At 32.3% G+C, this 27,586-nt stretch overlaps 2 protein-coding genes across 2 annotated transcripts; one reads left to right on the top strand and one right to left on the bottom strand.

Moving 5' to 3' along the window:
- Positions 1–11,112: 11,112 nt before the first annotated feature.
- On the bottom strand, positions 11,113–14,732 carry LOC147071365 (uncharacterized). Its single transcript, XM_085948320.1, has 2 exons — positions 14,671–14,732; positions 11,113–13,015 (listed from the first exon to the last, which is right to left on the bottom strand). The coding sequence occupies exons 1-2, from the start codon at positions 14,680–14,682 to the stop codon at positions 12,410–12,412; spliced, it is 618 nt and encodes a 205-aa protein (XP_085804446.1). The 5' UTR covers positions 14,683–14,732; the 3' UTR covers positions 11,113–12,409.
- A 6,939-nt stretch (positions 14,733–21,671) lies between these two features.
- LOC147071366 (uncharacterized) lies at positions 21,672–24,655 on the top strand. The gene is made up of 2 exons (XM_085948298.1): positions 21,672–21,740; positions 23,575–24,655. Exons 1-2 carry the CDS (start codon positions 21,729–21,731, stop codon positions 24,349–24,351), a joined length of 789 nt encoding a protein of 262 aa, XP_085804424.1. The 5' UTR covers positions 21,672–21,728; the 3' UTR covers positions 24,352–24,655.
- Positions 24,656–27,586: the final 2,931 nt, after the last annotated feature.

Below are 27,586 nucleotides of genomic sequence, written 5' to 3' on the forward strand. Positions count from 1 at the left end.
TATTTTTTAACGCATAACAACTAAATATGCACCGTGAATGTATGTGGTGAGATTATTTTATTACAGTTTTCAAAGCTTTTGTACATATTAATGTTTTAGCCTGAAATGTTGTTATTGTCATCCCGTACGACTATTTAAATTTAGTGTGAATAATGATTATTGTTTTTTTTAAGAAATATTGGGTTTTTTGTAGATATTTTTTCTTCCGATACGATAGCTCTACCCGTGGAGTCATAAAATATGTTCAGCAGTTACAATATATTTTATCAGTTAAAAATCGCAATCCATTACAGAATTTTTAATCCTAGGATAAGAATTTCCGATCCTACTCTCTCTAATCCAGGATCAAAATAAACTTAGCAATAAATACCACTTTTGTTGCTAAGAAAAAAAAAACTATCAATAATAACATATTTTTTATGATTTAGCTGACTTAGGTAAAACATCAAGAGTAAAGTTAATGTATGTATATTTTTTCCGGTTCCACAATCTCAAAAAATTATCATATCGTATGTCGGGATAGATATATGACCTTTCTATAATACAATATTTAAGCCTGATGAAAATGTTTATAATATTTTAAATTTAAAAACCAATTTTATCTTTTTAAATACGAACAAACTAGTAAAATTTTGAAACGTGGATTTTTCCAGAAATAAGAAAATCACTGTTTTCTAAAAATAAAATTACAATTATTGTGGTATATTTATATACTAATTAATTAAAAAATAATAGTTTTGAGTTATTTTAAATGAAATTAGTGTAAAAGAGAATTACGAGATTCTGGGATTCCTGCATTTTCAATTATGAGATGACTGAATTACGAACCTTTATTGTAATTATTACTTAGAATTGTATAAAAAATAATATTCTATTAAAACTCTTGGAATAAATTAGTAAACATATTATATTATTTGAAGAATCCAATTATTATGTGGATACCAACTGTCATATTAACATTTATTTAAAAACAATGTAATATTTTTTTTAATAAAAAACTCTTACTTTTAGATTTGTAAGTACAATTTAGAAAGCGTTTCAGATAGTATTCTAAAAACCATAAGTTAACTTTGTCACAATTAGATAGTATACGTATAACATAGTAGTTAGTGTACGTGGGTGCATATCCTACAGAGTTTTTTCAAAAAGATTCTTTCTAGAGGTTATATATTTCTCAGTTATTTTTCAAATTATGTATAGATTATCATTAAATATTTTGGAAATAATTATGAATATATTTTAAAGTTTACTTCAGCATTTGAAAGAATTTTTGAAAATCAATGGAATGGGAATAATAAAATTATAAAAAGACAAAAATTTGAAAAGATAAATTTTATTTACATATATTTTAACAATCAACAAATAATCATAAAGCTCTCATACATATAATATTATACGCAACTCAATGACATATTTATTTTACAAATCATTAGACAATAATATGACCAGCACATTTACTTCAGGCAGTCGACAACAATATAACACATATTATATTAGCATATACAGAGCTCTCAATCCAATATAGCAGCTCGTAATATAGTTTATATGTAATTATACTTTATAGGAGAAAAGGCACTAATTAATGGCGGATTTTAATTTGATGAGAAGTTACTCCATGTTTCGATTGAGACTTCACTGATGCAGATCCTTGAGAGTATCGACCTGATCCATGAGAATGTGAGTCCGACAAGCTTCCGTGGGATGAGTAACCACCGGATGAAATTCCGTGAGATGAATAATCGCTGGAAGGAATCACATGGGAAGAGTAATCCCCGGATGAGATTCCATGAGACGCATAATTATTGTTTGATGAAATTCCATGAGATGAATAATCGTTGGAAGGAATCACATGGGAAGAGTAATCTCCGGATGAGATTCCATGAGACGCATAATTATTGTTTGATGAAATTCCGTGAGATGAATAATCGTTGGAAGGAATTACATGGGAAGAGTAATCTCCGGATGAGATTCCATGAGACGCATAATTATTGTTTGATGAAATTCCGTGAGATGAATAATCATTGGAGGCAATGCCGTGAGAATAATCACCGGAAGAGATTCCGTGAGATGAGTAATCATTTGAAGCAATACCGTGAGATGAATAATCATTGGAGGGAATAGCTTGAGAATAATCACCGGAAGAGATTGACTGAGATGAGTAATCATTTGAGGCAATACCATGAGTTGAATAATCATTGGACGCGGTTCCGTGAGATGAATAATCATTGGAGGGAATAGCGTGAGAATAATCACCGGATGAAATTCCATGAGATGAATAATCAGCGGAAGAAATCGCATTTGATGAATAATCAGCAGATCCATGAGATGAAGAATATGCGTTCGATGCGATGCCATGTCCTGAGAAACCACCAGCGTTTCCACCGAGTCCAGCCGCTCCACCAAAACCTGCACCGCCTCCTAAAGCATTGTCACCTTGGTTTTGGTTGATGAAGACTGGAACTTGTCTTTCAATAACAACAGCTTGGGGCACATTAACAGTGTAGGGCCTGTCAACTGGAACTGGGTAAGGCCTTGGTACTGGTACTTCAACTCTCTGCACCACTGGTACTTGGACTGGAACCCTTACGGTATAAGGTACTGGTCTGTTGACAACAACTGCTACTGGCCTCTCCCTCGTTACTGCGTATGGTCTTGGTACTTCTACGGTGTATGGTCTGTTAACTGGAACCTGGACTGGAAAAGGGACTGGTCTATCAACCGTGACTGCGTAAGGCTGTGGTACTGGAACTTGGACAGTGTTGGTAATAACTCCAGCACCTTGGTTGCCACCCGCACCGAATCCGTTCGCACCACCATTGCTTACAGATTCGGAACCGAAGTTTGAACCGTAGTTGGAGTCAGAGCTGTATCCTGCATTAGAGCTGTAGTCTGAACCAGAGCTATAACCTGAGCCAGAGGCGTAGTGTGGGTTAGCTTCGTAGCTACTGTGTCCTGAATATTCCAATCCTGAACTGTGTCCTCCATAGCCGAGAGAAGCGAGTCCTCGTTTATCTTGTTTCTTCGTTTCGGTTGCCCCAGCAATAGCCAGGAGTGCAACGAGACCAATAAGTTTCTGAAAATAAAAAAATATATATATTATACAATGCTAACCAGACTATTACGATAATATAATAATATAAATATGACGATTTAAACAACAATTTTCTTCGGCGAATTTTTTAGTGTGGTCAACTTTTCAACCAGTTATAAGAAATATAACTTAGTTAGATAATTAATATTTTGATGACACTTTAATGATAATTTCAATTTTTATCTTAATTGTAGTGTTGATTTACTTCAACTAGTTCGACGCGGATGACACGGCTGCTGTGTCCCCGTTAAACGACCATTAGATACAATTAGTATGTTATTTAACTGTGATAATTAAAAATTAATTAAAAGGTACTCAGTGATTGTGTTAATTTCATTACCTACTTGTATCAAGTACCTAATAGTTTCAAAATGACAATCATAATATTATATTAAAATCATAGGTGTTATTTTAACGTACCTATTAATATGTTGGTATGTTACATTCTTTGCCACACTGGATATATCAATTTGGTAATAGAATACTCTATATCTACTTAATACTCGATGACAGAATATTTCCAAAACAAATTAGTGTAGCATTTACTGTCATCGCTTGCGTGTGGAGTCTAAATTTAATTAGCTTATGTGTAAGAATATTCCGTTTTTATATAGTGATAACAGGTTGCTAGTAAAGATTACTTTGAATAAAACTGTGTTTTTGAAATTTTTAAAATTAAATATAGACTGTAGAAATAGTGTATAAGTTTAGTATTTAAGGGATTTACACGTTATTAAAAGAGCTTATTTTAGTATTAAATAGGTACTCACAATAAGTGCCATTTTCTTGGATTAGTGAAGTGGTGTAAGTCGCTACCTGAAGCAACTGATGCCATTCTGATAAAATCTTTTCATTTTATACTTCCAAATTTTTTATATTTTCCACTTCCTCATCGTATAAGTCAACAGGGCTTAGTGACTTTTGATTCGTTAAATATAATATTTCATTTATGTACTTAAATCAAACCTTTCAAATTCCACTTTTAATTTGAAACCGATTTTATTAATGTTATGAAATTGTCTACAAATTAAATACATATTCTTCGATGATTCATATTAAATTAATATAATATATTATTAAAAAATACTTTTAGTGGTTATATTATATTTCTCAGAAGTGTTTTAAAAAATATGTATGTTCAATTAAAAACAATTTTAAGATATATCAACTACATCTTGAAGTAAAATAGTGTTCAACCTCCCTATTATTATAAACTAAAAAAAATGCAAGTTGCACATTATTGAGTCTTAGTTCTGCAATAGAAATTATTTTAATTAAAATCGCATTTTGACTTTATTACTTCATTAACTTTCCGTTAATATGTTACAAATTAACTGTAATGTCATTTAGTACTTCATATCATAAATACTCGATATGCTAATACTGCAATACAAGCATCTGTCTAACTATTATGAGAATATCATATCATTTGTTTTCTTTCACGACCCGATTTAAATAAACGATTCCTCTATTACCGTGTCAGTTTATTTTTCAAATTTAGAATTTGCATTTACAGACCTACAAACTTATCTGAAGAATGGGATGGGGGAATCACTGTCGAAAACTACCCAATCAAGACTCATAACTGGACAAAATCTGATATTCGAATAAAATTTTCAAAATGGCGTCCTATGGTAGTTCTTAGTTCCATTTTTGGCCATTCTACAGATAAGTTTGTCTACCGTTTCTTTCAACATTCCCTATTTGATACCTTTCTCTGTCTCGCTCTTTCCTACACATTTATATTTTTTTTCTCATGAGTTATTGTCATTTAAAAAAATCTAAATGTTTAGTTCGAATTTTATTTCTATAAAATATTGACCAAACAATTGTCGTTTCATCAAGAATAATTATTATCAGTGAAAGCAATTAGTAATAATTATTATAATATGTACCTATTGTTAATAATTTTGAAAATGTAGTTACATACCATAATATGTGTACAACAGTGTTTATTTAAGTGGGTTTTGTTATATTTGACACCGTATCTGAATTGTGTGTTTTAAATACTTTCATAATATAATATGCATTATTATGAATTGAAAATAGGCACTTAATTTTTTCTAATATGAACGTTAAATTTGCGAAGCGTGCTAAATATTACACAGTAAGTTGAATTCATTAAAAATGTAATTTTTGGGTTATGTACCTATGCCGAAAGTGCATTCTATGATAATTTTATGAGTAAAAACTAATTTTTCAAAAGATTTTTTGTAACATTCCCGACTCATCATTTGAATATTATTAAGCTTAATCATTTTGATGATAATATTTTAAATAATTTCCATTTTATATCTATTATTGCAACTCAGTAATAAATTAAGTAACTTTTGCACTAATTACATGAAAGCGGTACTAATAAAATTTCTACATCTTGTAGGAAGTGCAAATAATTCTGCAGTTTATTGGATCTATAAAAAATATGCAACAATGTATATACCATAACAACCATAATTTAATTAATGTGATGCTTCTCGTCTATATAATGTTTTAAAAGTAATAATATTATTTGACCTTGACCCAAAATTTATATTATCTATATCGATGGCCTCGCGGCTTAAGAGTCGGCCTATGACGTCGTGGGTCCCAGGTTCAAATCCTGGGTCTGGCAAGTACACATGTTATTTTTTCAATTTGTGTATGAGTCAGAGTATGGACCTAAGTCGGCTCTCACATTTAAACTCGCCTCGTGTGCCGCACAGCCATAAATCAAACCTTCCGAGAACGGAGATCCAGTGTTACTTGTGAATACTGTGCACATATACCTAGTGACAGTCGCGCGTAGTCTTCGAAACGAAAGATATTTGAATGCGGCGATCGGCGAGCCGCATAGGAATGACCAATTCGTAGGTGTTTGTTAAGTGAGCCCGAGAAGGATGCAACTTGTCGATTGCAACAACAGATGTTTTTTTCAAACGGACCAATCTGCGGAGCTTTATTTGGCATGTGTTTTGTGAATAACGATGACGTCACATCAACGTATTCGACACGTTATAGGCGAGACGAGTTTTGATGTGAGGGCCGGCTAATAGATTGAGCAAGTAGCTGACATCCATTTGTCGTAAAAACAAAATCTGTTAATACAAACCTCCACCTTGTGGAGGCCCATATGATCTTATTAGGATCGGACATGGTCGGAAAAAAATATATTGTTAGACCTCATATTTGTATTATCTATATTAATAATAATTACAAGATAAAAATAACTTTTTATATACAACGTTTTTAAATTTTTTCAGAACCATATAAACTTAACTTGACTAGCTTAAACGATCAAAAAAAATTGTACTTGACATGTCATATTGATTTCCATAGTAACGCACGTATATATTAATATTTTAGTTGCTAGGACCGAAACAACTTTTCATACAAAACAGAATTAACTGAAAATGAATTCAATTATACTTAAAGATGGCTAAAAGTATTAAAAAAATGCATTGACATCGTGGTATGATATATTCTAAAAGTTTCAAATGTCTAACTAGTCGAGAAGTTAGTTAAAAATCGATTGCAAGATTTGTACCGGAAAAATAAGAATACGAGCTAAGAAAAACGTTGTAAAAATTAATTCCGTGTACGGTTTTGAAAGATTTTCTATTTTATCAGCGTTTTGACTATATGTATGATAGCTCAGCATACATAATTATCATCAGCAGGGGAGGGGTCTGCCTATTGCTGTATGAAAGCTTCTACTAGCTCCCTCTACCCTTAGCGGTTCTTAATTCTTTGCTTCCACGTACGTCTACCATAATCTGTGAGTTAATCTATTCAGCGGGTTTTAAGGCGTTCCTGTAATCGTTTAGTTCCACTACAGTATAAACATATATCATGAATGTACTTGGGTACCACTATATGACGGCAATTGTCTATTCTTCAAGTGTCGATGACATCTAAATAAATAAATTAATTTGAATTTGAATTAACTAGGTGAGACTGAGATGCTAATTTGAAAGCGATTTAATGTGTACTTACTGAATAAACACGTGATTTGAGAGTGTTAGATTCGTTTTTATACAAAGAGTTTTTAAGAATCTCAAAAACATACACAAATATTATAAAAAATCTTAGAAAAAAGGTTATACCTAGTGGGACTCGAGACTCAAATCTTTTACTTTTCTCATATAAACGTTAGAAAATAATTCGCATATATCATAGACGGATGAATAGCTTAAGACGATACTTCAGTGAAACGGCAATTAATTTTCAAATATAGGCGCGATGAAATTTTGGACTCGCTGGCAATCGGAGAGCAAACGTCGAACTGTGAATACGTCAATTTGTTTCGTGATGGCGACGGGGGATTAATTCTTAAATCGAGTAAAGATGACTAAAAACGTTACCCATCTACTTGAAAAAGAAAACATGTCAATGCATATACTATTATATTTACTAATAGAACAATAAACAGAACATTAAATGGACGCATGTTGGATTTATATGACAAATTATATTTCGTTCGGCAGGCGTCGTTTGTAGAATCTTCGCGTCGCGTAGTCACGATCGTTTTAGACCGTGCCCCAGCTGAGGTATAGCCTTAATAAGTAGATTTAGAATAAGTTTATATCACTTACTAAGAAAGTGAACGGCGTAGGTATGTTTTTTCCCATTAAGTATGTTATAGGTTTTCCAAAATCATAAGTATGTATATTAATATTAATACTTAAAAATAAAAGTCTTTAGGAAAAGAGTTTCGTTGGTGTTTTCAAGCTGTAAACGGTTATAAACGTACCCATGTATCTGTGATTGTTTCTCTGTTACTACTACACTACTCCAACACTATTTTAATTAGACCTCGTGGCCTGACTACGTACCTACCAACCTTACAAAATGTATAATTAAAGTAGGTTTATTTAAAACGGAACTTATTGTTATTCTTTCACCTATTTTACAACGTTTTTCTTAGCTTGTATCTATTCTTATTTGTCTGATGGTTCTTTGTCCGGTACAATACTTGCAATCGATTTTTAACTAACTTCCTGACTAGCTTCACATTTAAAACTTTTAGAATATATCAGAACACGATGCCAATGCATTTTTTTAATACTTTTAGCCATTTTAAATAGAATTGAATTCATTTTCAGTTAATTCTGTTTTGTATGAAAAGTTATTTCGACACCATTATTGGTTGCTAGGGGTCTGGGGTCCTAGCAACTAAATTGTTAATATATACGTGCGTTACTATGGAAATCAATATGACATGTCAAATTGACATTTCATTATTATTTCTATCAAGTACATTTTTTTTTGATCGTTTAAGCTAGCCAAGTCAAGTTTATATGATTCAACAGAAAATTTAAAAATTTTGTACGTAAAAAGTTCTTTTTATCTTGTAGTTATTTAAATACATTTTTGTTTGTCATACAAGGAATGAGAAAATTGATTTTTCTCTTCTGTACGGTCATTGGGAGACATCGACGCATGGTTAAGCTCGATTCGTAAGAATATTTTACAAGGGCTAGATTATTTTATGTCTTGACCCCGTTATAGGTAGCTAGTACAGGCCTCCTTCAGGAAGTTTATACGGAATATAGCGGGTTAAAGCTCAACGTCCAACTACTATATAGTAAGCGCTCTCATGCTAGGATCTAATAACTAACATAATTAATTATTGATATATAATCGTATAATATAATAATAGCATACTTTGAATTATGCAAAAACGACTGAACATAATATTATTTTAGTATACCTACGATGGCTTAAATGAAATAATCGGGTTTCAATATGAGTGCAAAAATAAAATTATTTATTACAACAATAAAAAACTAAAGACTGACTGAGCGAATATGGCCAAGATAGCAGAGGCGAAGGGTGGAGGTAGGCTGTAAAAATTCAACATAAATAATGCACACTGAATTTTGTCAGTGATACTCATTTGTTTTTATTGAACTAAGCAGATGGTGCTGGTTAGTTTGTATATCATACTTATTTGTTTTGATTGAATTACGAATTCATATTACAGATGGTGTTGGTTGGTTTTTTTTTTAATCATTAACCCCTGCCTGAATCAAACCAAAATCGATTCAACTTATTCTCCTATCTATTAAGTATTTATCTAAAATTATGAATGACTTAATGGCATAGTTTTAGATATTATTTATAGATAGACGAATATTTTTTGATTATATTCAATTACGCAGGATTTAATGGAATTTTAAAAACTAACACGCACTATCTACACACTGTAGGCATAGTTCAAAGGAAACAATTACGTTTGACTGACAAAATGTAGTGTGCACTATTTATGTCGGATCTTAACAGCCTACCTCCACCCTTCGTCACTGCAAGATAGTGCCCTTAAACTATTGTCCCAACAAGTAACTAGTTGTGTAAAAAAATAATATCTGCCGTAGTGTGCATATTTGTTCAATTTAAATACTGTTAGTAAACAATCAAAACTTGACGTGTCCACTATTTACCATTCAGAGATAAATGAAATTTTCTGTAATTCGATTGTCTCTCAATGATGTGATAAAAATAATGTTTATTATAAAATGATCTGCATATCTAATTACATACATACACACAGAGGCTATACGCTTACGTCATTGACTGAAATAGATATGCCTCATTGTGAATGTTACTTAAGTTGGACATGTCTCGATTTGAAAGTCAGCCCATTTTTAAAACCTCTTTCCAATATGAAACTGGCAGTGACGTCCCGTGGAGGTAGGCAGATTGAGCGTCGCTTGGGGGCGGCAGTTACTCGAAAAGCGGCAAATCGAGGAAAATCATTTGGAATATATAGAAATAGCTAAGAACCTACCTAAACTTAGTAATAACGAAAATATCTTTCCATTAAAAAAAATCAGCTCACTGGTTTTGTCGGGTTTGCAATATCTAGTTTACTTTCGTTGCCCGTCGACGTCCTCGCTGATCAGAAACGACACGAGCAGATTTGCGAATAATAAGTCTGATATTTTGTTAGTAATGTATCCATACAACACTTTTCTTAGATATTTGACTCGATGATGAAAATAATGTATAAAAAAATGAGGCGGCATTTTGGCGCTACCTAGGGGCGGCATTTTATCCAGGGACGTCACTGGAAACTGGTGCTTTTTGGTTATTATTAAGAGTCAAGCATATGTGTGAGTAGTTGTAGAATTATATTTGGATAATAAGTTATGTCAGTACGCTAGTAGTAGTTTAGAACATATTCAGTTATGATTGATACTTACATCTTATTATTAAAGGAGAATAACGATCTATCTACTCTGGAAAAAAAATTTATGACACTATTTTAGAATAGGTATTTTTAAATGATCGGTCACATAGCAAAAAAACTCGAAAATAAAAAATCTGAAAACCATTGTAAAAATCCCCGAAACAAGCATGGCCAAACAAAAGAAGTTATTTATTGTAATGAACTCTGGTAGGTACCTACGGACTTCACAAACCTTGGATTTTGCAACCATATGCGTGGATACTTTTTCATTATTGTCGGTGAAAACAACAATTAGGTAGATATTTAGACAATTAACTAATGTCATAAACGTAATCCGTCCCCGGCGGCATCCTGTTTGATCAGATTTTATTGCTTAGGGTCGAAATGTTTTTAAACGATCGACACATTAAACGTATTTTAGCTCAGTATATCCGATAAGTAGCTCGTTATAACAGTGAATGAATGTATGGAGAAAATCATAAACCAAAATGTCAACGAATGTTTCCTCATTACATCCGAGTATTCGCTATGCCCAAGTTCGTAATAACCGAGTTAGACTGTATGTATTATCTTATTTTGCTAAAACATCCTAACAACCTTTAGGATTAGGACTCATGCTATAGTTAGCGAAATGTAGATATTCTTTTACAGTTTTTATCGATGTCAAGAATAAACTATTATTTAGTTTAACTACCACTTAGTTGGCTTTTTGTATACCCAAAATAATATACCTACAACCCCATTCATAACAATGAACCCAATCTATCTATGTATGAGAGTGGTAGAAGGATGACTGTATTTAAGCATTAAGGAACCAAAAGAGGGGGCAAGCAAAATATATTTATTTAATAATACCTTTTCCCTGTTTATTCCACAAAATTAATTACTATTTCATTTTATTAACATTGATTAATACAATAAAACCTAACCAATTATTGCCAATTTGTATTTATAAATAAATTTTATTTTGTCATAATGTAGAAATTATAATATTAAACCTTGGCAATTAGTTGAAGATACACTGTGAAAATTTTTCAAAGCAATTTGGACGTTTAAAAATAAACTTCGAATTTATTGGGTTTTCATTATATACCACCTACAATGTCACACCATTGCGTAATTTTGACTTTCCAATGTCGGGTTAAATCATATTTTTTTACAAACTAACTAATCGATGAAATTTCATTTTTATTAATTCCGGGGTCTGAAACCCCTTCTAATTTGAGTTCTACGAATTGTATCTCATTTATTGTAAATGTAAACCTGGATAGAACCAATTATAGCTAATTCTGGTCATGTAATAATCTATCATCAGAATGATAATCAGATAAAATACATAAGTTTGAAAAATCTCAGAAACGTACCAATTAAAAAAAAAAGTTGGACCGATTACGACTACAGCAACTCACATCGTTCACTTTTCGGGTGAGTGCTCTAGTTTCTCATCGATCCATCTATGATTCATGCAAATTATTTCTAATAACTACGTTTTATCTGAGATTCGTCTAATTCCGCCAATCGAAGGAGATCGGCTATGTATCAATTAAGGTAAATGACATTACTTAATTATTTGTTACTCATGTCCGGCGCAAGCTAAATTTATAATCGACATTCTTGTACTTGGGAATAATATGTTTTTTTTATTTAATACCGAATATACACAATCATTCTTTATTGAAAATATCGCCTATATATTGTTATGAATGAATTATTATTGATCTTGGCAATTCAATATTTGATGATGATATTATGTTTATATTGATGTATTTTACTTACCTGCTTAAAATACAGATAATATAGAGAAGGACTCATGACCCATGGAGGGAAGTAAATCTTGTGTACCAACCTAGATAATTATGTCACAACAGAATGTGGACAGGAATACTTGTATTGTGCAATACCATTGGAATATTTATATGAAGGAATATTTTATAGGGGAAATATAGAACGTATAATTGGAGTGCAGAAATTTTATTTTATTTAATCACATATTTAAAAAAATATATTTATATTAAAGTTGTATGCCAAAACGAATTAATGATGAAAGTATAATGAAAATGGAGTGATCAAGCCAAAAATTATGATAAAGAAAATTTTGAAATGAGTATCATGAAAATATAATCAAGTCGGTCTTCTTCCATCTTTCCAATTTACTGACCATGATAACTGGACAAGTCATGGGAGTATCCACTGGATCCAGAGAAATCATGTGAAGAATAATCAGAAATTCCCTGGCTGTGGCCTCCGAAACTATGTCCACCGTTATGAGAGCTTCCTGCATCGATGTATACTGGGACCTTCTTCTCGACGATGTAAGGCTTGTTTACCTTGACTGGGTAAGGCCTGTCAACTGGAACTGGGTATGGCTTGGGTACCTTAACTTCCACTCGCTGGATGACTGGAACCTTGTATGGTACCTTAACTGGGTATGGGATATCCTTGTATACCTTATAATGGACGGGCTTATCGACGGTTACAGCGTATGGTTTGTTCACATGGACTGGGTAAGGCCTGTCGACGGGGATTTTGACGGGCACTGGTACTTTCCTCTCAACGTGAACTGGATAAGGCTGTGGGACATGGACGGTTTTCGTGATGACTTGTGGGGCTCCGTGGGAACCATAACCAGATTCTAGTCCTGAGCTTGAGCCACCAAAGCTGTGTCCGCCTCCATATCCAAGGCTTTGGAGTCCACGTTTTTCCAGTTTCTTCTCTTCAGATGCTCCTGCCAAGGCAAGGATGGCCGTTAAAGCGACCTGAAATCAATAAATAATACAATAATTAATTACCAAATAAGTATTTTTGGGCATCTTATATATACTAACATCCTATTTTACAACGTTTTTCTTAGCTCGTATTCTTATTTGTCCGGTGGTTGTTTGTCCGGTACAAATCTTTCAATCGATTTTTAACTAACTTCCCGACTAGCTAGACATTTGAAACTTTTAGAATATATCAGAACATGATGCCAATGTATTTTTTTAATACTTTAAGCCATATTTAAGTAGAATTGAATTAATTTTCAGTTAATTCTGATATGTATGAAAAGTTATTTCGACACGTTATAATATATACGTGCGTTACTATGGAAATCAATATGACATGTCAAGTACAATTTTTTTTGATCGTTTAAGCTAGTCAAGTCAAGTTTATATGGTTCAACAGAAAATTTAAAAACGTTGTGTATAAAAAGTTATTTTTATCTTGTAATTATTAATAATAAAATTATAAGACAAATTAAATAGAATTGTCCACAAATTTTAAAAATATTTCTGAATATTTTTTCGGTACATGAGAAAATTTAATCCATAAATAACACATAATTTCTTATTTTGATGTATTTAATAATGTTAATGAACTAACGGTTTTATTATTTTAGGAATTTCATGTTTCTACTAGAAATATAATCAAACAGGGAATCGGCTCTAAGAGCTATTATAATTTAGGCACATAATCATTATGTACCTAACTTATTTTCGGCAAAATCGGACATATGACACACTGGCTCTGATGTACAGATTGAATAAATGATTGCGATTATACTTTCATTATAAAGAGCCTATTGAAATGTAACTACATTATCTAGTCAAAATAAAAAAAAATAAGTAACTGGTTTTCATTGATACGCAAATATTTATATGAACTGATCATTTTAATAGACGCACTGTACATTTTTGTTGAAACTTAATAAAATGACTGACACTTTAAGCACAAGATATTATGTTGTAAAGTATTTTATTAATGCATAAAAATTGATGTAAATATTCGATCACAAGTTAAACGTTAAATTACTAAAAATAAAGTAAAGTTGACATATTAATAGGCATTTCATAGGCAACGATTGTTAGTCATTTGTCCAATCCATTAGAGCATCGCTCTGGATCGAACAAACATTGTAGAAAACAAAATGCGCATAATTATGCCAACAATTCTAGTAGATAAAAATATGCTAGATAGCATAATAAGTTATTTATCACAAAATAAAACAACTAAAAATCAAATGTAGATACTAAAATTACATTTAATTTATTGTTAAAAAATAAATTACAATTACAAAAACCATCATATTGTTAACTATTTTCAAGTAAATCTTGTATAATATTCTTGTTTAATTACGATAAATAGTAATCACTACCAAAACAACACAAAGGTGTCGACAAAAGCTAGATTAAATAACATGTACTAGATGCATATTTTTTAAACTTAAATTTCTATCCAAAAATACTGGATCTTATAAGAAAATACTAAGATGGTGATGGATTAACGGCTTTAGAAACGGAAATTAAATCGTCATAAATTGCGTTTTAAGATAAATGATTTTTTTTATTATTAGGTCAATTTTGGTTATCTGGAGAAATGGTTATATTTTTAATGATTACATGTAATATTTAAATATTGAAAAGAAACTTACAAAGACTTTCATGATGTGACTGTAATTGCTCAAACTTAGACAAGCTACTATGAGCAACTGGTACCTGTTAACTCTCTACCCTGCGGTTTTATACTCCAGCCGAAATTCACTCTGCCATAACGTACGTATGTTAATATTGTGGTTGATTTTATTAAATGTGCATATTTTTTCATGTAAAAGTTGTGCAAAAACTTCTTCGCGTTCGTAATTAATTCAATTGCTACAAAATATCCGCGTTAAAAAATACTAAAATTAGCTCTTTGTAATTATGCTCAGTCCAATTATAAAATATTAAAATATACTATCTAGCATTCAACTAAGTTCTTGGTAATATAGTTTAAATTAACATGTACCTAAATCAAAATTTAAAAAACCTTAAATGAAATCAAAAGCATAATGTTTATATATACACTTATTACTTTTTAATTGTAGTATTTTTCCACTGTAGACCCCCGCTAGGAATGGAACGATTTGGTGTCGCCGACTGGACCTCGTCTTGAGAAAAAAAATTAAATAGGGTGAATCTCGAATCTCGAAAAATGAATTTTCCGATATATCAAAAATCCTCATTTCTCAAGAAATTCTCAATGAGATTCTCGGGAAAAAATACCTTCGGCATTGTTCTGGATGGAATATCTTAAATTTCCCGTTTAATTTAATGTCAGTACAACTGGACGACGGACATCTGATCACCGTACCGATACATGACATGTTCGAATAAAAACATACATTTACAAGCTTAAATTTTACACCTGTAAGGTGCATACGCAAAAATATTTGTTTATAATTAATAGTAAAGTTAAATAATATGTATGGTTGTTTTGTACTTTCACATTCTATAATTCAAAATATAACGCACGTAAATTTCATTCATATAGGTATAGGTACGGCACCCAGTTGTCCGTTGTCCAGTCGGCAGTGCCAAATTATCCTAGATCCCTTTTATGCAATATTTGATTCGATTGTACTTGAAACGCGTAGTATTTACTTCCCGTAATCACGTATTTTTAACAATGTTTTCTGTTGTATCGAACTATATGTCAACATTTCACTTCCCTTCAATTACACTATGTATTGTCCTCTATACTTCATTATATTGTACAAGGTGGAAAGTCTATCTTAGTATGTATAATATATGTCTAAACTCTTATTAATTAATATGAAATTTATACTGGCATATAATTTCCATGTATGGCGTGAATATATTAATAAGTCGAAAAACATAAATTCTCAGGGCAGCTGTTTGCACGTTTGGTTTTCTGTGGTAAATCAGATAACATACTAGCTATTTATATTTTTTATTTATTATATTTACCACCAAAGTAAAATTTAAGCCATTCTTGATTTACCACAGAAAACCACCCTCACAAATAGCTGCCCTGAGGGATGATCTTTTTCGAGTTATGAATATATTCACACCATGCACTGATTTAGGAACAATCTCTATCGCTTATAAAGTTGGTACCTAATCTCATCTTTCGCCACCAAAAAAAATATTGCGTACCTATGTAAAAGTATTATTTTCACAATTAATAAATAATGAAGACATCAAAATGGCCAGAATGTCTTCTTAAAAAAACTAAAACTTTTCTTATTTATTTTGAAGAACCGCCACAATGTTGTATTATATGCACGTACAATTGAATTAACAACTATTTTTCAGCGTGTAATGCTAATAACAGCAACGTTATTTTTATTTGTTTTGTTCATATTTCATAGAATTAAAAATATTGTTTTTTTTTAAATTGGTATTACGCATAAGACCTATGCATATTTCAGGACTATTTATTTGGAAAATGTAAAATTATATTACTTATGTAAGATTTATTCTTCAATCGTATATCGTTGCAATCTTCGACAACTGGTAGGGTATCAGAATCTAAATAGTATAATAAAGGCAAGGAACAATTCCCCATATTATATACTAGACTGATTTTATGTTATACCAACTTACGAAGGGGAAATTAGAAAGTCCGAACAAATTAGAATAAAACTAGTAAAATGATGTATCTATTGTCTAAGAGTAAAATACTTTGCTAAAACACTGTAGGAGTAAAATAAGGAAAAACGAAATAATTACATAATAATATATACTTATTTTTAATTATATTTTGTTGCAGATCTTAAAATGATAATATTTTCTTTTATATTATTTAGCCTTCAATTCATAATAAAAATAAAAATATTTAAACGATTGAATTAATTAAAAAAATTAATATTTACAATAAAAACGTACTGACAACAATATTCAGATTCGTACGAAAAATAAGTTTTATTCATTGACGGGCTTAGGGATAAAAAGGGCCAAGGCAAATTACTAATTTTGAATGCCCCTAGAATAAAAAAAAATAAAGGCATACATTCCAAATGCTAACGCACCCAGTAAAAATATCAATGAATCTATTTCCTAGAATGACGTCCAATACGTAAAATAATTATTATTGTAGTTGACAGTTATGACAAAATATTATAATATTCGAGGTTTATTTTGACGACTACAAAATGTGTACGTATTTCTTTGACTATTTATGTTATAGGCCCATTTTATGTTACATGATTTTTTTATGCTTTGGGTAATTCTTTAACACATTGGCTGCTGACTAGATAATTACTTTTTAATCAGCACAGTTAAATAGCATGCTAATGATATCGAATGGCCACTTTAATCGTTACGCGATGGGCGCGTCTTTAGTGTCCAATGTATTAAATAGAATCTCATGTGTGATTAACGTATCTTTTCATGACTTCGATATAATTTAATATTTTTAACTGATTTGAACTGTTTCGAGACCTCTTTAAAATATCGTGATGAATCAATCGAAGAAAATCGCCGCTGCTTACATGCAACACATTGGCTCCGGTGTACAGATATTCAATGGCGCTGATTTATTCATGTTCTCCGTTTACTCATACATATAGTCAGCAAACTGGATCGATCGATTGATCTTTCGATTAGGAAGCGCATACGCTGCTGATTATGCTATTCAGGCTATCTACATAAATAACATCGGTCTGGAATAAAACTATCATTCTAAACCAGTGGTTCTCACATGAAATTCAACTGTGACCGCACAATTGGCATTGATAATTCGATGAAAACGTCTGGTGGCCGCACCAAATTTCACTTTTGTTGTGATTGAAAAAAATTAAAGCTAAATTTTAGTTACTAAAAAATATATCAATTTATTTATAGACGAGTCCATTTAATAAAAGAGATTTGAACATTTTAGTACATTTATATTTATTTAAAAATAATGCAAAATTTTCCAATGCAAGCCTGCTTCTAAGTTTATATCAGCTGTCAACTGGCTTCGATATTTATTTTTTATGAAGTGCATTACACTGAATGATCTTTCACAGTCTTCTTCTTATTGTGCCATCCCCTAGCAGAGGTCGGCCACCATCAAGGCGATCTTATCTTTATCGTCTGCTACCCGGAACAGTTCAGTGGAGCTGCACTCGTACCAATCACGGAGGTTCTCAAGCCATGAAATGCGACGCCGTCCTCTGCTACGCTTCCCATTGATCTTTCCTTGAATGACGAGTTGGGGAATGCTGTATTTTTGTCCTCTCATAATGTGGCCGAGGTACTGTAGTTTCCTGGTTTTGGTACTACGTAGAACTTTTCGGTCCTTCCCCATTCGATTGAGAACTTCAACATTTATCACCCGGTCAGTCCAAGGAATTTTGAGAATGCGTCTATACAGCCACATCTCGAAAGCTTCAAGTCTCCGTGACATCTCTTGGTTTAGCGTCCATACAGTCAGTATACAGTAGTAAAAAAAATCGACAATATTAATATAGCAATAAATTGTTGCAAATTCTCTCAATTGACTTGATTCTTGGTCAACGTATAACTTCGATCAATTTTTTTTTCATTCAATTTTATAATTTTACTAGCTGAAGTACCCGGCTTCGCACAGGGTCGCTTCGTGGTTATATTTATCTTAGATATTTGAAAAATAATAAAAGGTAATTATTTTTTTAATATTAAAATATCAGTGTAATACAATATGGCAATATGAAAATAATTCTAATAGGAGTAAAGGTCAAACATAAGAACACTAAATTAAAATCCAATCCAAAATATGAAAACGTTATTAATGTTATTAATATGTAGTAAAAAAAAACAAAATTGGATGGAACAAACAAACAACAAACTTTGTATTTTATATAATAATAATTTAGAAACCTTCGCCGGTGTGCGCACAACAACTGACGAAAGTTTCATCGCAATCGGATGAATGGTATAGGAACGCATACGAATAGAAGTAGAAGATGATTTTCTAATTCAGAAACCTTCGCAGGCGTGCGCACGACAACTCACCAAAGTTTCATTGCAATCGGATGAATGGTATAGGAACACATACGAATAGAAGAAGAAGATGGTTGTACTAATTCAGAAACCTTCGCGGGTGTTGGCACAATTACTGACGAAATTTTTATTGCAATCGGATGAATGGAATAGAAACGCATACGAATAGAAGAATATAGAATAGAAGAAGAAGAAGAAGAAGATAGTTGTACTAATTCAAAAACCATTGCGGGTGTTACCACAACAACTGACGAAGGTTTCATCGCAATCGGATGAATGGTATAGGGACCATACAAATAAAAGAAGATAGAATGAAGAAGAAGAAGAAGAAGAAGAAGATGGTTGTACTAATTCAGAAACCTTCGCGGGTGTTGGCACAATTACTGACGACAATTTTATTGCAATCGGATGAATGGAATAGGAACGCATACGAATAGAAAAATATAGAATAGAAGAAGAAGAAGATGGTTGTACTAATTCAAAAACCATTGCGGGTGTTACCACAAAAACTGACGAAGGATTCATTGCAATCGGATGAACGGTATAGGGACCATACGAATAAAAGAAGATAGAATGAAGAAGAAGAAGAAGATGGTTGTACTATTTCAGAAACCTTTGCGGGTGTTAACACAACAACTGACGAAGGTTTCATCGCAATCGGATGAATGGTATAGAGACCATACAAATAAAAGAAGATAGAATGAAGAAGAAGAAGAAGAAGAAGAAGATGGTTGTACTAATTCAGAAACCTTCGCAGGTGTTGGCACAATTACTGACGACAATTTTATTGCAATCGGATGAATGGAATAGGAACGCATACGAATAGAAAAATATAGAATAGAAGAAGAAGAAGAAGAAGAAGATGGTTGTACTAATTCAAAAACCATTGCGGGTGTTACCACAAAAACTGACGAAGGATTCATTGCAATCGGATGAACGGTATAGGGACCATACGAATAAAAGAAGATAGAATGAAGAAGAAGAAGAAGAAGAAGATGGTTGTACTATTTCAGAAACCTTTGCGGGTGTTAACACAACAACTGACGAAGGTTTCATCGCAATCGGATGAATGGTATAGGAACCATACGAATAAAAGAAGATAGAATGAAGAAGAAGAAGAAGATGATGATTTTTCTAATTCAAAAACCTTCATGGGTGTGCATAAAACCACTTACCAAAATTTCATTGCAATCGGATGAATGGTATAGGAACCATACGAATAGAAAAATATAGAATAGAAGAAGAAGAAGAAGATGGTTGTACTTATTCAAAAACCATTGCGGGTGTTACCACAACAACTGACGAAGGTTTCATCGCAATCGGATGAATGGTATAGGGACCATACGAATAAAAGAAGATAGAATGAAGAAGAAGAAGAAGATGCTTGTACTAATTCAGAAACCTTCGCGGGTGTTGGCACAATTACTGACGACAATTTTATTGCAATCGGATGAATGGAATAGGAACGCATACGAATAGAAAAATATAGAATAGAAGAAGAAGAAGATGGTTGTACTAATTCAAAAACCATTGCGGGTGTTACCACAAAAACTGACGAAGGTTTCATTGGAATCGGATGAATGGTATAGGGACCATACGAATAAAAGAAGATAGAATGAAGAAGAAGGAGAAGAAGAAGATGATTGTACTATTTCAGAAACCTTTGCGGGTGTTAACACAACAACTGACGAAGGTTTCATCGCAATCGGATGAATGGTATAGGAACCATACGAATAAAAGAAGATAGAATGAAGAAGAAGAAGAAAATGATGATTTTTCTAATTCAGAAACCTTCATGGGTGTGCATACAACCACTTACCAAAATTTCATTGCAATCGGATGAATGGTATAGGAACCATACGAATAGAAAAATATAGAATAGAAGAAGAAGAAGAAGAAGATGATGATTTTTCTAATTCAGAAACCTTTATGGGTGTGCATATAACCACTTACCAAAATTTCATCGCAATCGGATGAATGGTATAGGAACGCATACGGGACAGACAGACATACAGACAGACATACATTCATTTTTATATATTAGTATAGCCTATACTCTTCGCGCAAGTGCAAGCAATAAGTTTACAAAGATTTATCGCAATCGGATGAACGGTATGGCTGCGCATTCAATACGAACAAACAAACACACAAATATTAATTTTTATATATTAGATAAATGAAGTTTTGAATTATTATTCGGTAAACTGATGGTGGTCGCACATGAAAACCACTGCTCTAGACGCAAACCAATAATTGATCTTTTTAAAAGTATTGTTTATTGGAAGTATTAATTTACAAGAATACTAAGAATTATATTTCAAATATATATATATATAATATATTGTGCAATATATTATTGCTGGTAATAATAATAAGCTGCGTGTCCAAGACAAAAAAAAAACACTTCGAAGATAATTTAACTATATGTATTACTGATGTGTCTACAACTTTTCATGTAGATAGATATTATGTTTGATTATCATCTAACAAATAAAATTTCGACAAAATCATGTAAGTACCGAAATTCAGCAATGTTTTTCGAATTAGATGACTGTGAAGCGATATAATTTAATATGTTACATACTTTGATGCATTTGGTTAAGAATAATTTTAAGAAAATGTGCTTTAATTAGTATTGCTTCATTCTCTGAGCGAGTATAAAAAGGCAAAAGCACTCAATCAAGACATCACTCGCTTTCGGCAGAGGCAGTAGAAAACATTCTAGTAATTTAAATTTGAGAATATGGCACCACTGGTGAGTCAAAAAAAAAAAATAACCGGAAATACTTATTTTAATCTTCTTTATATGGAATTTATTTATCATAATAGTTTTTTGTTATAAATTTAATAGCATAACGTACATACATACTATTAAAATGTTTCAAGTAATAATAAAAATGCCTGCAATAAAATAAAATACGTACAATTTGTCGTATTTATATGTTTTACAAAAATAATTTTCATATTTTAACTTAAAAAAATGTAAACTATTTCGCACTCATAGATAAATAGTTTGGTTATACATGGTTATAGTAATACACTTTTCTATCATTCATTTTTTTGAGTATTTTTTATTAGTCAATAAGAATATAAAACAATTTTAAAAACCATTAAAAATATGCGTTTATTGAATATCCGTAAAATAATAAGATCCTATTAAATTTTAACATTAATATTGTGTAGTTTGAGTGTTTGAGATTTTCACTTTTCTTTGTATGTTTTTGAAATATATATTTGGATTTTCACCGTGTGTTCTGTCTTCTTCTTTCATCGATGTTTCGTGCTTATTGCAAAGGACATTATCAAGAGATTCGAAACGTCGAAAAAAAAAGAAAGAAGAACACACGCCAAAAATCTATTTCGAATATATAATTTCTTATTTTCTTAAGATCATAAACATATTTTTGATGTATTTTATATTTTCACGTAGTAAAGTGCTTTCAGAACTAAATCCCTAACAACTATAAATATTTAAAAAAAGGGAAGTACTTAATCAATTCTGCATCAATGACCGTAATTATTATTAAATAGAGTATATATTAAAATGATGTATAAAAAGTTATGACCTGTTTTTATAAAATATTGTTTTTTACCATGTCCGATCATAAAAGATCAAATGGGCCTGTACAGAGTAGAGGTTTGTATTAAGAGATTTTTTTTTTTACAAGAAACATATGTTAGCCACTTGCTCAACCTATTAGTTCCATACTCTAACTCTAACTCAAACATAAATTGAAAAACAATATGTGTATTTTCCAGACCTTGGATTCGAACCTGGTATATTATAGGCCGACGATATTAAATATACGTATGTAAAATAATGTAACATTACATATCATGGAAAATCATATTCTCCAGTAGGATGTATGTTAGGTATAAGTACTTGCGGTAAAATATGAACCAATAAACACATATTGAAATAATTTTGAAAAACCTCAGAGAGATAGATAGGCATTAGAAAAATAACTAAAAAAAAATAAGATCTAGTTTCTATAATAAATAATCTAACATTCTTAAAACCTTGCGAATATTCAATATAGAAATAAAATAATATTGTTGACATTCACATATTGTTTAAAAAGTGTGATTTTTATTTAGCCAACTGTATTCGGCCCCGTAATTAAGGGATTGTATTACGCTTCGGTCTCTACTATAATGTGCTTGAAAATTGTACGAATTCCACCACTTAAAATTTTATTTCATCATCATCATCAGCCGGGATCACTCCACTGTTGGATGAAGGCCTCCCCAAGCTTCTTCCAACTCTCTCGGTTCTGTGTATTTCGCTGCCACGTATTTCCGTCGAGCTTAACCAGTTCGTCAATCTAGCGGCTTTTAGGGCGACTCTGTGGCCGTTTCGTGCCCTTTGGATATCACTGGATGACGGCATTTGTCCAGCGGCCCTCCTTTCATGTGCCTCGCCCTTCTCCATTTCAGCTGATTGGCAACGTCAAAATTTTATTTAAAACTTTCCAATTATCTCTATTTGTCAGGAATGTCAACTGTTTAGTTTAAAACATGGCGTAATGAAGTTTAATAATATGTGTTTTTTGTGTATTTAAATATCCATTTCTTTATTTTTATTTCAGACTTGGGTTGGATTAGCGGTGCTTCTGGCTATCGCAGGAGCAAGCGAAACCAAAACGCAAGAAAAGCGAGGAATTCATGACCTCGGCTACGGTGGTGGACACGGTGGAGACTACAGCTCTGGATCCAGTTATGGAGGTGGCGATTTTGGAGGCGCTGGTGGTGATGGCGGTGCTGGATTCGGCGGTGGTGCAGGTGGTGGAAACGTCATTACTAACACCGTTCAAGTACCAGTACCGCAGCCCTACCCAGTCACAGTTGATCGACAAGTCCCCGTTCCGGTCCAGGTTCCAGTCAACCGACCATACACCGTAGAAGTACCACAGGCTTACACCATCACCAGAGAACGAGCAGTCCCAGTGTACGTCAACAGACCAGTACCTTACACCGTCAGAGTTCCAGTCCGAGTACCAGTTGTACAGAGAGTAGAAGTACCAGTCCCAAGACCCTATCCAGTTCCAGTTGACAGGCCTTACACTGTTAATGTACCTCAAGCTATTGTAATTGAGCGACAAGTACCAGTTATCATCAATCAGGGCGGCAATGGAATCGGAGGAGGCAATGGACTCGGAGGTGGTAACGCTTTAGGAGGAGGTGCTGGTGGATTTGATGGTGGATTCGGCGGACAAGGTGGTGGTTTCTCTGGACATGGTCTTTCATCTGACAGCTTTTCTTCCCACGGAGGATATTCTCATGAGCTTTCATCTGGTGATTACTCGTCTGGCCATTCTCATTCCAGTGGTAGTGTGTCCTCTCACAAAATTACAGTGCATCATTAAACAATTAACAGTGATGTGCGCCGATGCCGACCTCACGCAACATTTGAACTAAATATGTCTTTGAGTTGCAGTTTCTTGAGATCTCATTGATTGTTTGTTTGATGTAGTCAATAGTCAATCTATCCACCTAACTATGTATGTATATTATGCCTTCATGATATAATAAAAAAAACGTTTCATTTCAAATAAATAACTCATTATTTCAAATTGATAATTACCGCTGCCAAATGTGACTAAAGAATGTTCATGAAAGCTCGCTTTGAGTAAAGTGCCAGAAATAATAACACAGTAACCTATTTTACTTATCACGTGTTGTTATTCTGTCAATTGCCAATCAAAACCATATCCATTTTTTTAAATTTAAAAATTCATATTAATACTTTGGACGCTGAAGACGCACTTGCTCGTAATGGCCAGGCGGCCGATCGATGTAATTAACATGCATTTTAAAGGTGCTAACTAAAATCTCATTATATAGTCAGCAGCGAATGAGTTAATATCTAGATCAGTGGTTCTTAACCTTGTTGGAGGTACTGACCCCCACCAGTTTTATATCCGCATTCACCGAACCCTTTTTAATTGGAAAAATAAAATATGATTTTTTCCAAATTCAAAACATAGGTATATATTTTACTGGTGCATAAAATGAACCGTGCAACAACATCAATGTACTGAACAAAAACATAATAATGAATATTTACTGCAAATCAGTGTGACTTCTGCTGTTGCCTTTCAGAGACCAGTTGAGATATGCGCGGCTTCACCTTGGCAAGTGCCACTCTCATGTCATTTTCGCAACAAAGTCACTTTTCTTCGTTTTTATGTCCAGTATCCTCGAAAAGATCACAAGTCGACTACTGAGCGCACCAAATTCCCTGCAGCACAGATAGGCCAAGCGATGTTGCGTGATCACCTGCAGCCAATGATGGCCAAGCGGGGTGTGTCATCACGTATCGTATGAGTCTGGTGTGTGTCTTGACCTCCGCCGGACCTCTGAGACTGACTCACCGAACCCCTGGGGTTCGATCGAACCTAAGTTAAGAACCACTGATCTAGATACTCGTATATGTAGAGCAAAGAAACTTTTATAACATTGAATAATCAACATCAGACAAGTACATCAAAAGTGTCGCTACTAAATTAGTTTTAAAATGTGGTTTTCATTAGGGATTACAATATCGAATGAATATATCAATACCTATATTTCGGTATTTTATATCGAATATAAATACCGGTATTCGTCAAAACATATTATAGAAAAAAGAAGTACCTGTAAATAAGTAATATAACTATTAAAATTTAATTAAACCACTATTTTATAGCAATCTAAAGTACCTACCTATGTTTATTATGTTGACCTTTATAAATATCTATAGATCATATAAATCTAGGCACAAGAACATTTCTCAAATTCGTTTTGTTGATTGATATACTTTCAACGTTGGATCAATAGTCAAGTTATAGAATAATTGGAAATAATTGTCACGAGCGTTTTATTTTTCGAATGTTATGTTAATTCATCAATTCTATACGTATATTCATATATTGTATAATTTGATTTTAATGTTATTTAACTTTTGTTGGTGTTAGTCAATATACTTGCGTTTTGGAAGCATACAAGTATACAATAAATAATTTAATATAGAATATAGTATTAAGTAATGAAAAAATGACATTTAATTCATTTTCAAAAAACATAAACGTGTACGATTTCTTAATACCAAAAATACCGGTATTTTTGATTTTTGAAACCAGTATTTCGGTATCGATTAATAATTGAATACCGGTATTCCAATCCTTAGTTTTCATATCAATCGCATGCGAGTACTCGAGCATATCAGTTTTTTTTTTATAAATATACAGTATTATCTTTAAATTTAGATAATATTAAATATTTAAAACCCGATTATTTTTGAATAGTCCAAAATAACAACTGCAACATCATACCGACTTCACATACAAGCACACATGAGTTTTTTTGATGTTCGTCATTATCATAATAATTACAAGATAAAAAGAACTTTTTATATAGAACGTTATTAAATTTTCTGTTGAATCATATAAACTTGACTTGACTAGCTCAAACGATCAAAAATTTGTACTTGATAGAAATAATACTGAAATGTCATTTTGACATGTCATTGATTTTCATAGTAACGCACGTATATATTAATAATTTAGTTGATAGGACCCCAGACCCCTAGCAACCAATAATGGTGTCGAAATAACTTTTCATACAAAACAGAATTAACTGAAAATGAATTCAATTCTATTTAAAATGGCTAAAAGTATTAAAAAAAATGCATTGGCATCGTGTTCTGATATATTCTAAAAGTTTTAAATGTGTAGCTAGTCAGGAAGTTAGTTAAAAATCGATTGCAAGTATTGTACCGGACAAAGAACCATCAGACAAATAAGAATAGATACAAGCTAAGAAAAACGTTGTAAAATAGGTGAAAGAATAACAATAAGTTCCGTTTTAAATAAACCTACTTTAATTATACATTTTGTAAGGTTGGTAGGTACGTAGTTAGGCCACGAGGTCTATTAAAATAGTGTTGGAGTAGTGTAGTAGTAACAGAGAAACAATCACAGATACATGGGTACGTTTATAACCGTTTACAGCTTGAAAACACCAACGAAACTCTTTTCCTAAAGACTTTTATTTTTAAGTATTAATATTAATATACATGCTAGTATACATACGTCTAGCTAGTCGAGAAGTTAGTTAACAATCGATTGCAAGATTTGTACCGGACAAAGAACCACCGGACAAATAAGAATACGAGCTAATAAAATCGTTGTAAAAATGGACAATTCTGGTTTTTATTCTATATGTCATAATTTTTTCTTAGTAGAACGTCATTATTGTGCATAAGTAATATCTACCATAATATAATATATTATATACCATAAACCTATAAATATATATTGCAATTCAATAACCTATGAAGATGACAAATTGACTTAATTGATTGAATACATAAAGTAATAATATTCCATATTAGGTATGTATTAGTAAAAGGTAAACTATACCACACTAGCCTAGGTGGGCGGTCGTCTTAAAAATCTTAGGTTACGGGTTTGATCCCGCGGTTGTAAAAATGCTTATCGTTTTTTTTTCGATATATTGTGATTAATCCAATGCATTGACCCAATTGGTTGGGCGAATGGCTAATTGCCATTTATTGTAAAAAATATATATTAGAATAGCCTCCAGTATGTGGCTTTGGAG

The sequence above is a fragment of the Rhyacophila brunnea genome, unplaced genomic scaffold, assembly GCF_057557595.1.
Source record: "Rhyacophila brunnea isolate RB1 unplaced genomic scaffold, BYU_Rbru_1.0 scaffold_20, whole genome shotgun sequence".
Lineage (NCBI taxonomy): Eukaryota > Metazoa > Arthropoda > Insecta > Trichoptera > Rhyacophilidae > Rhyacophila > Rhyacophila brunnea.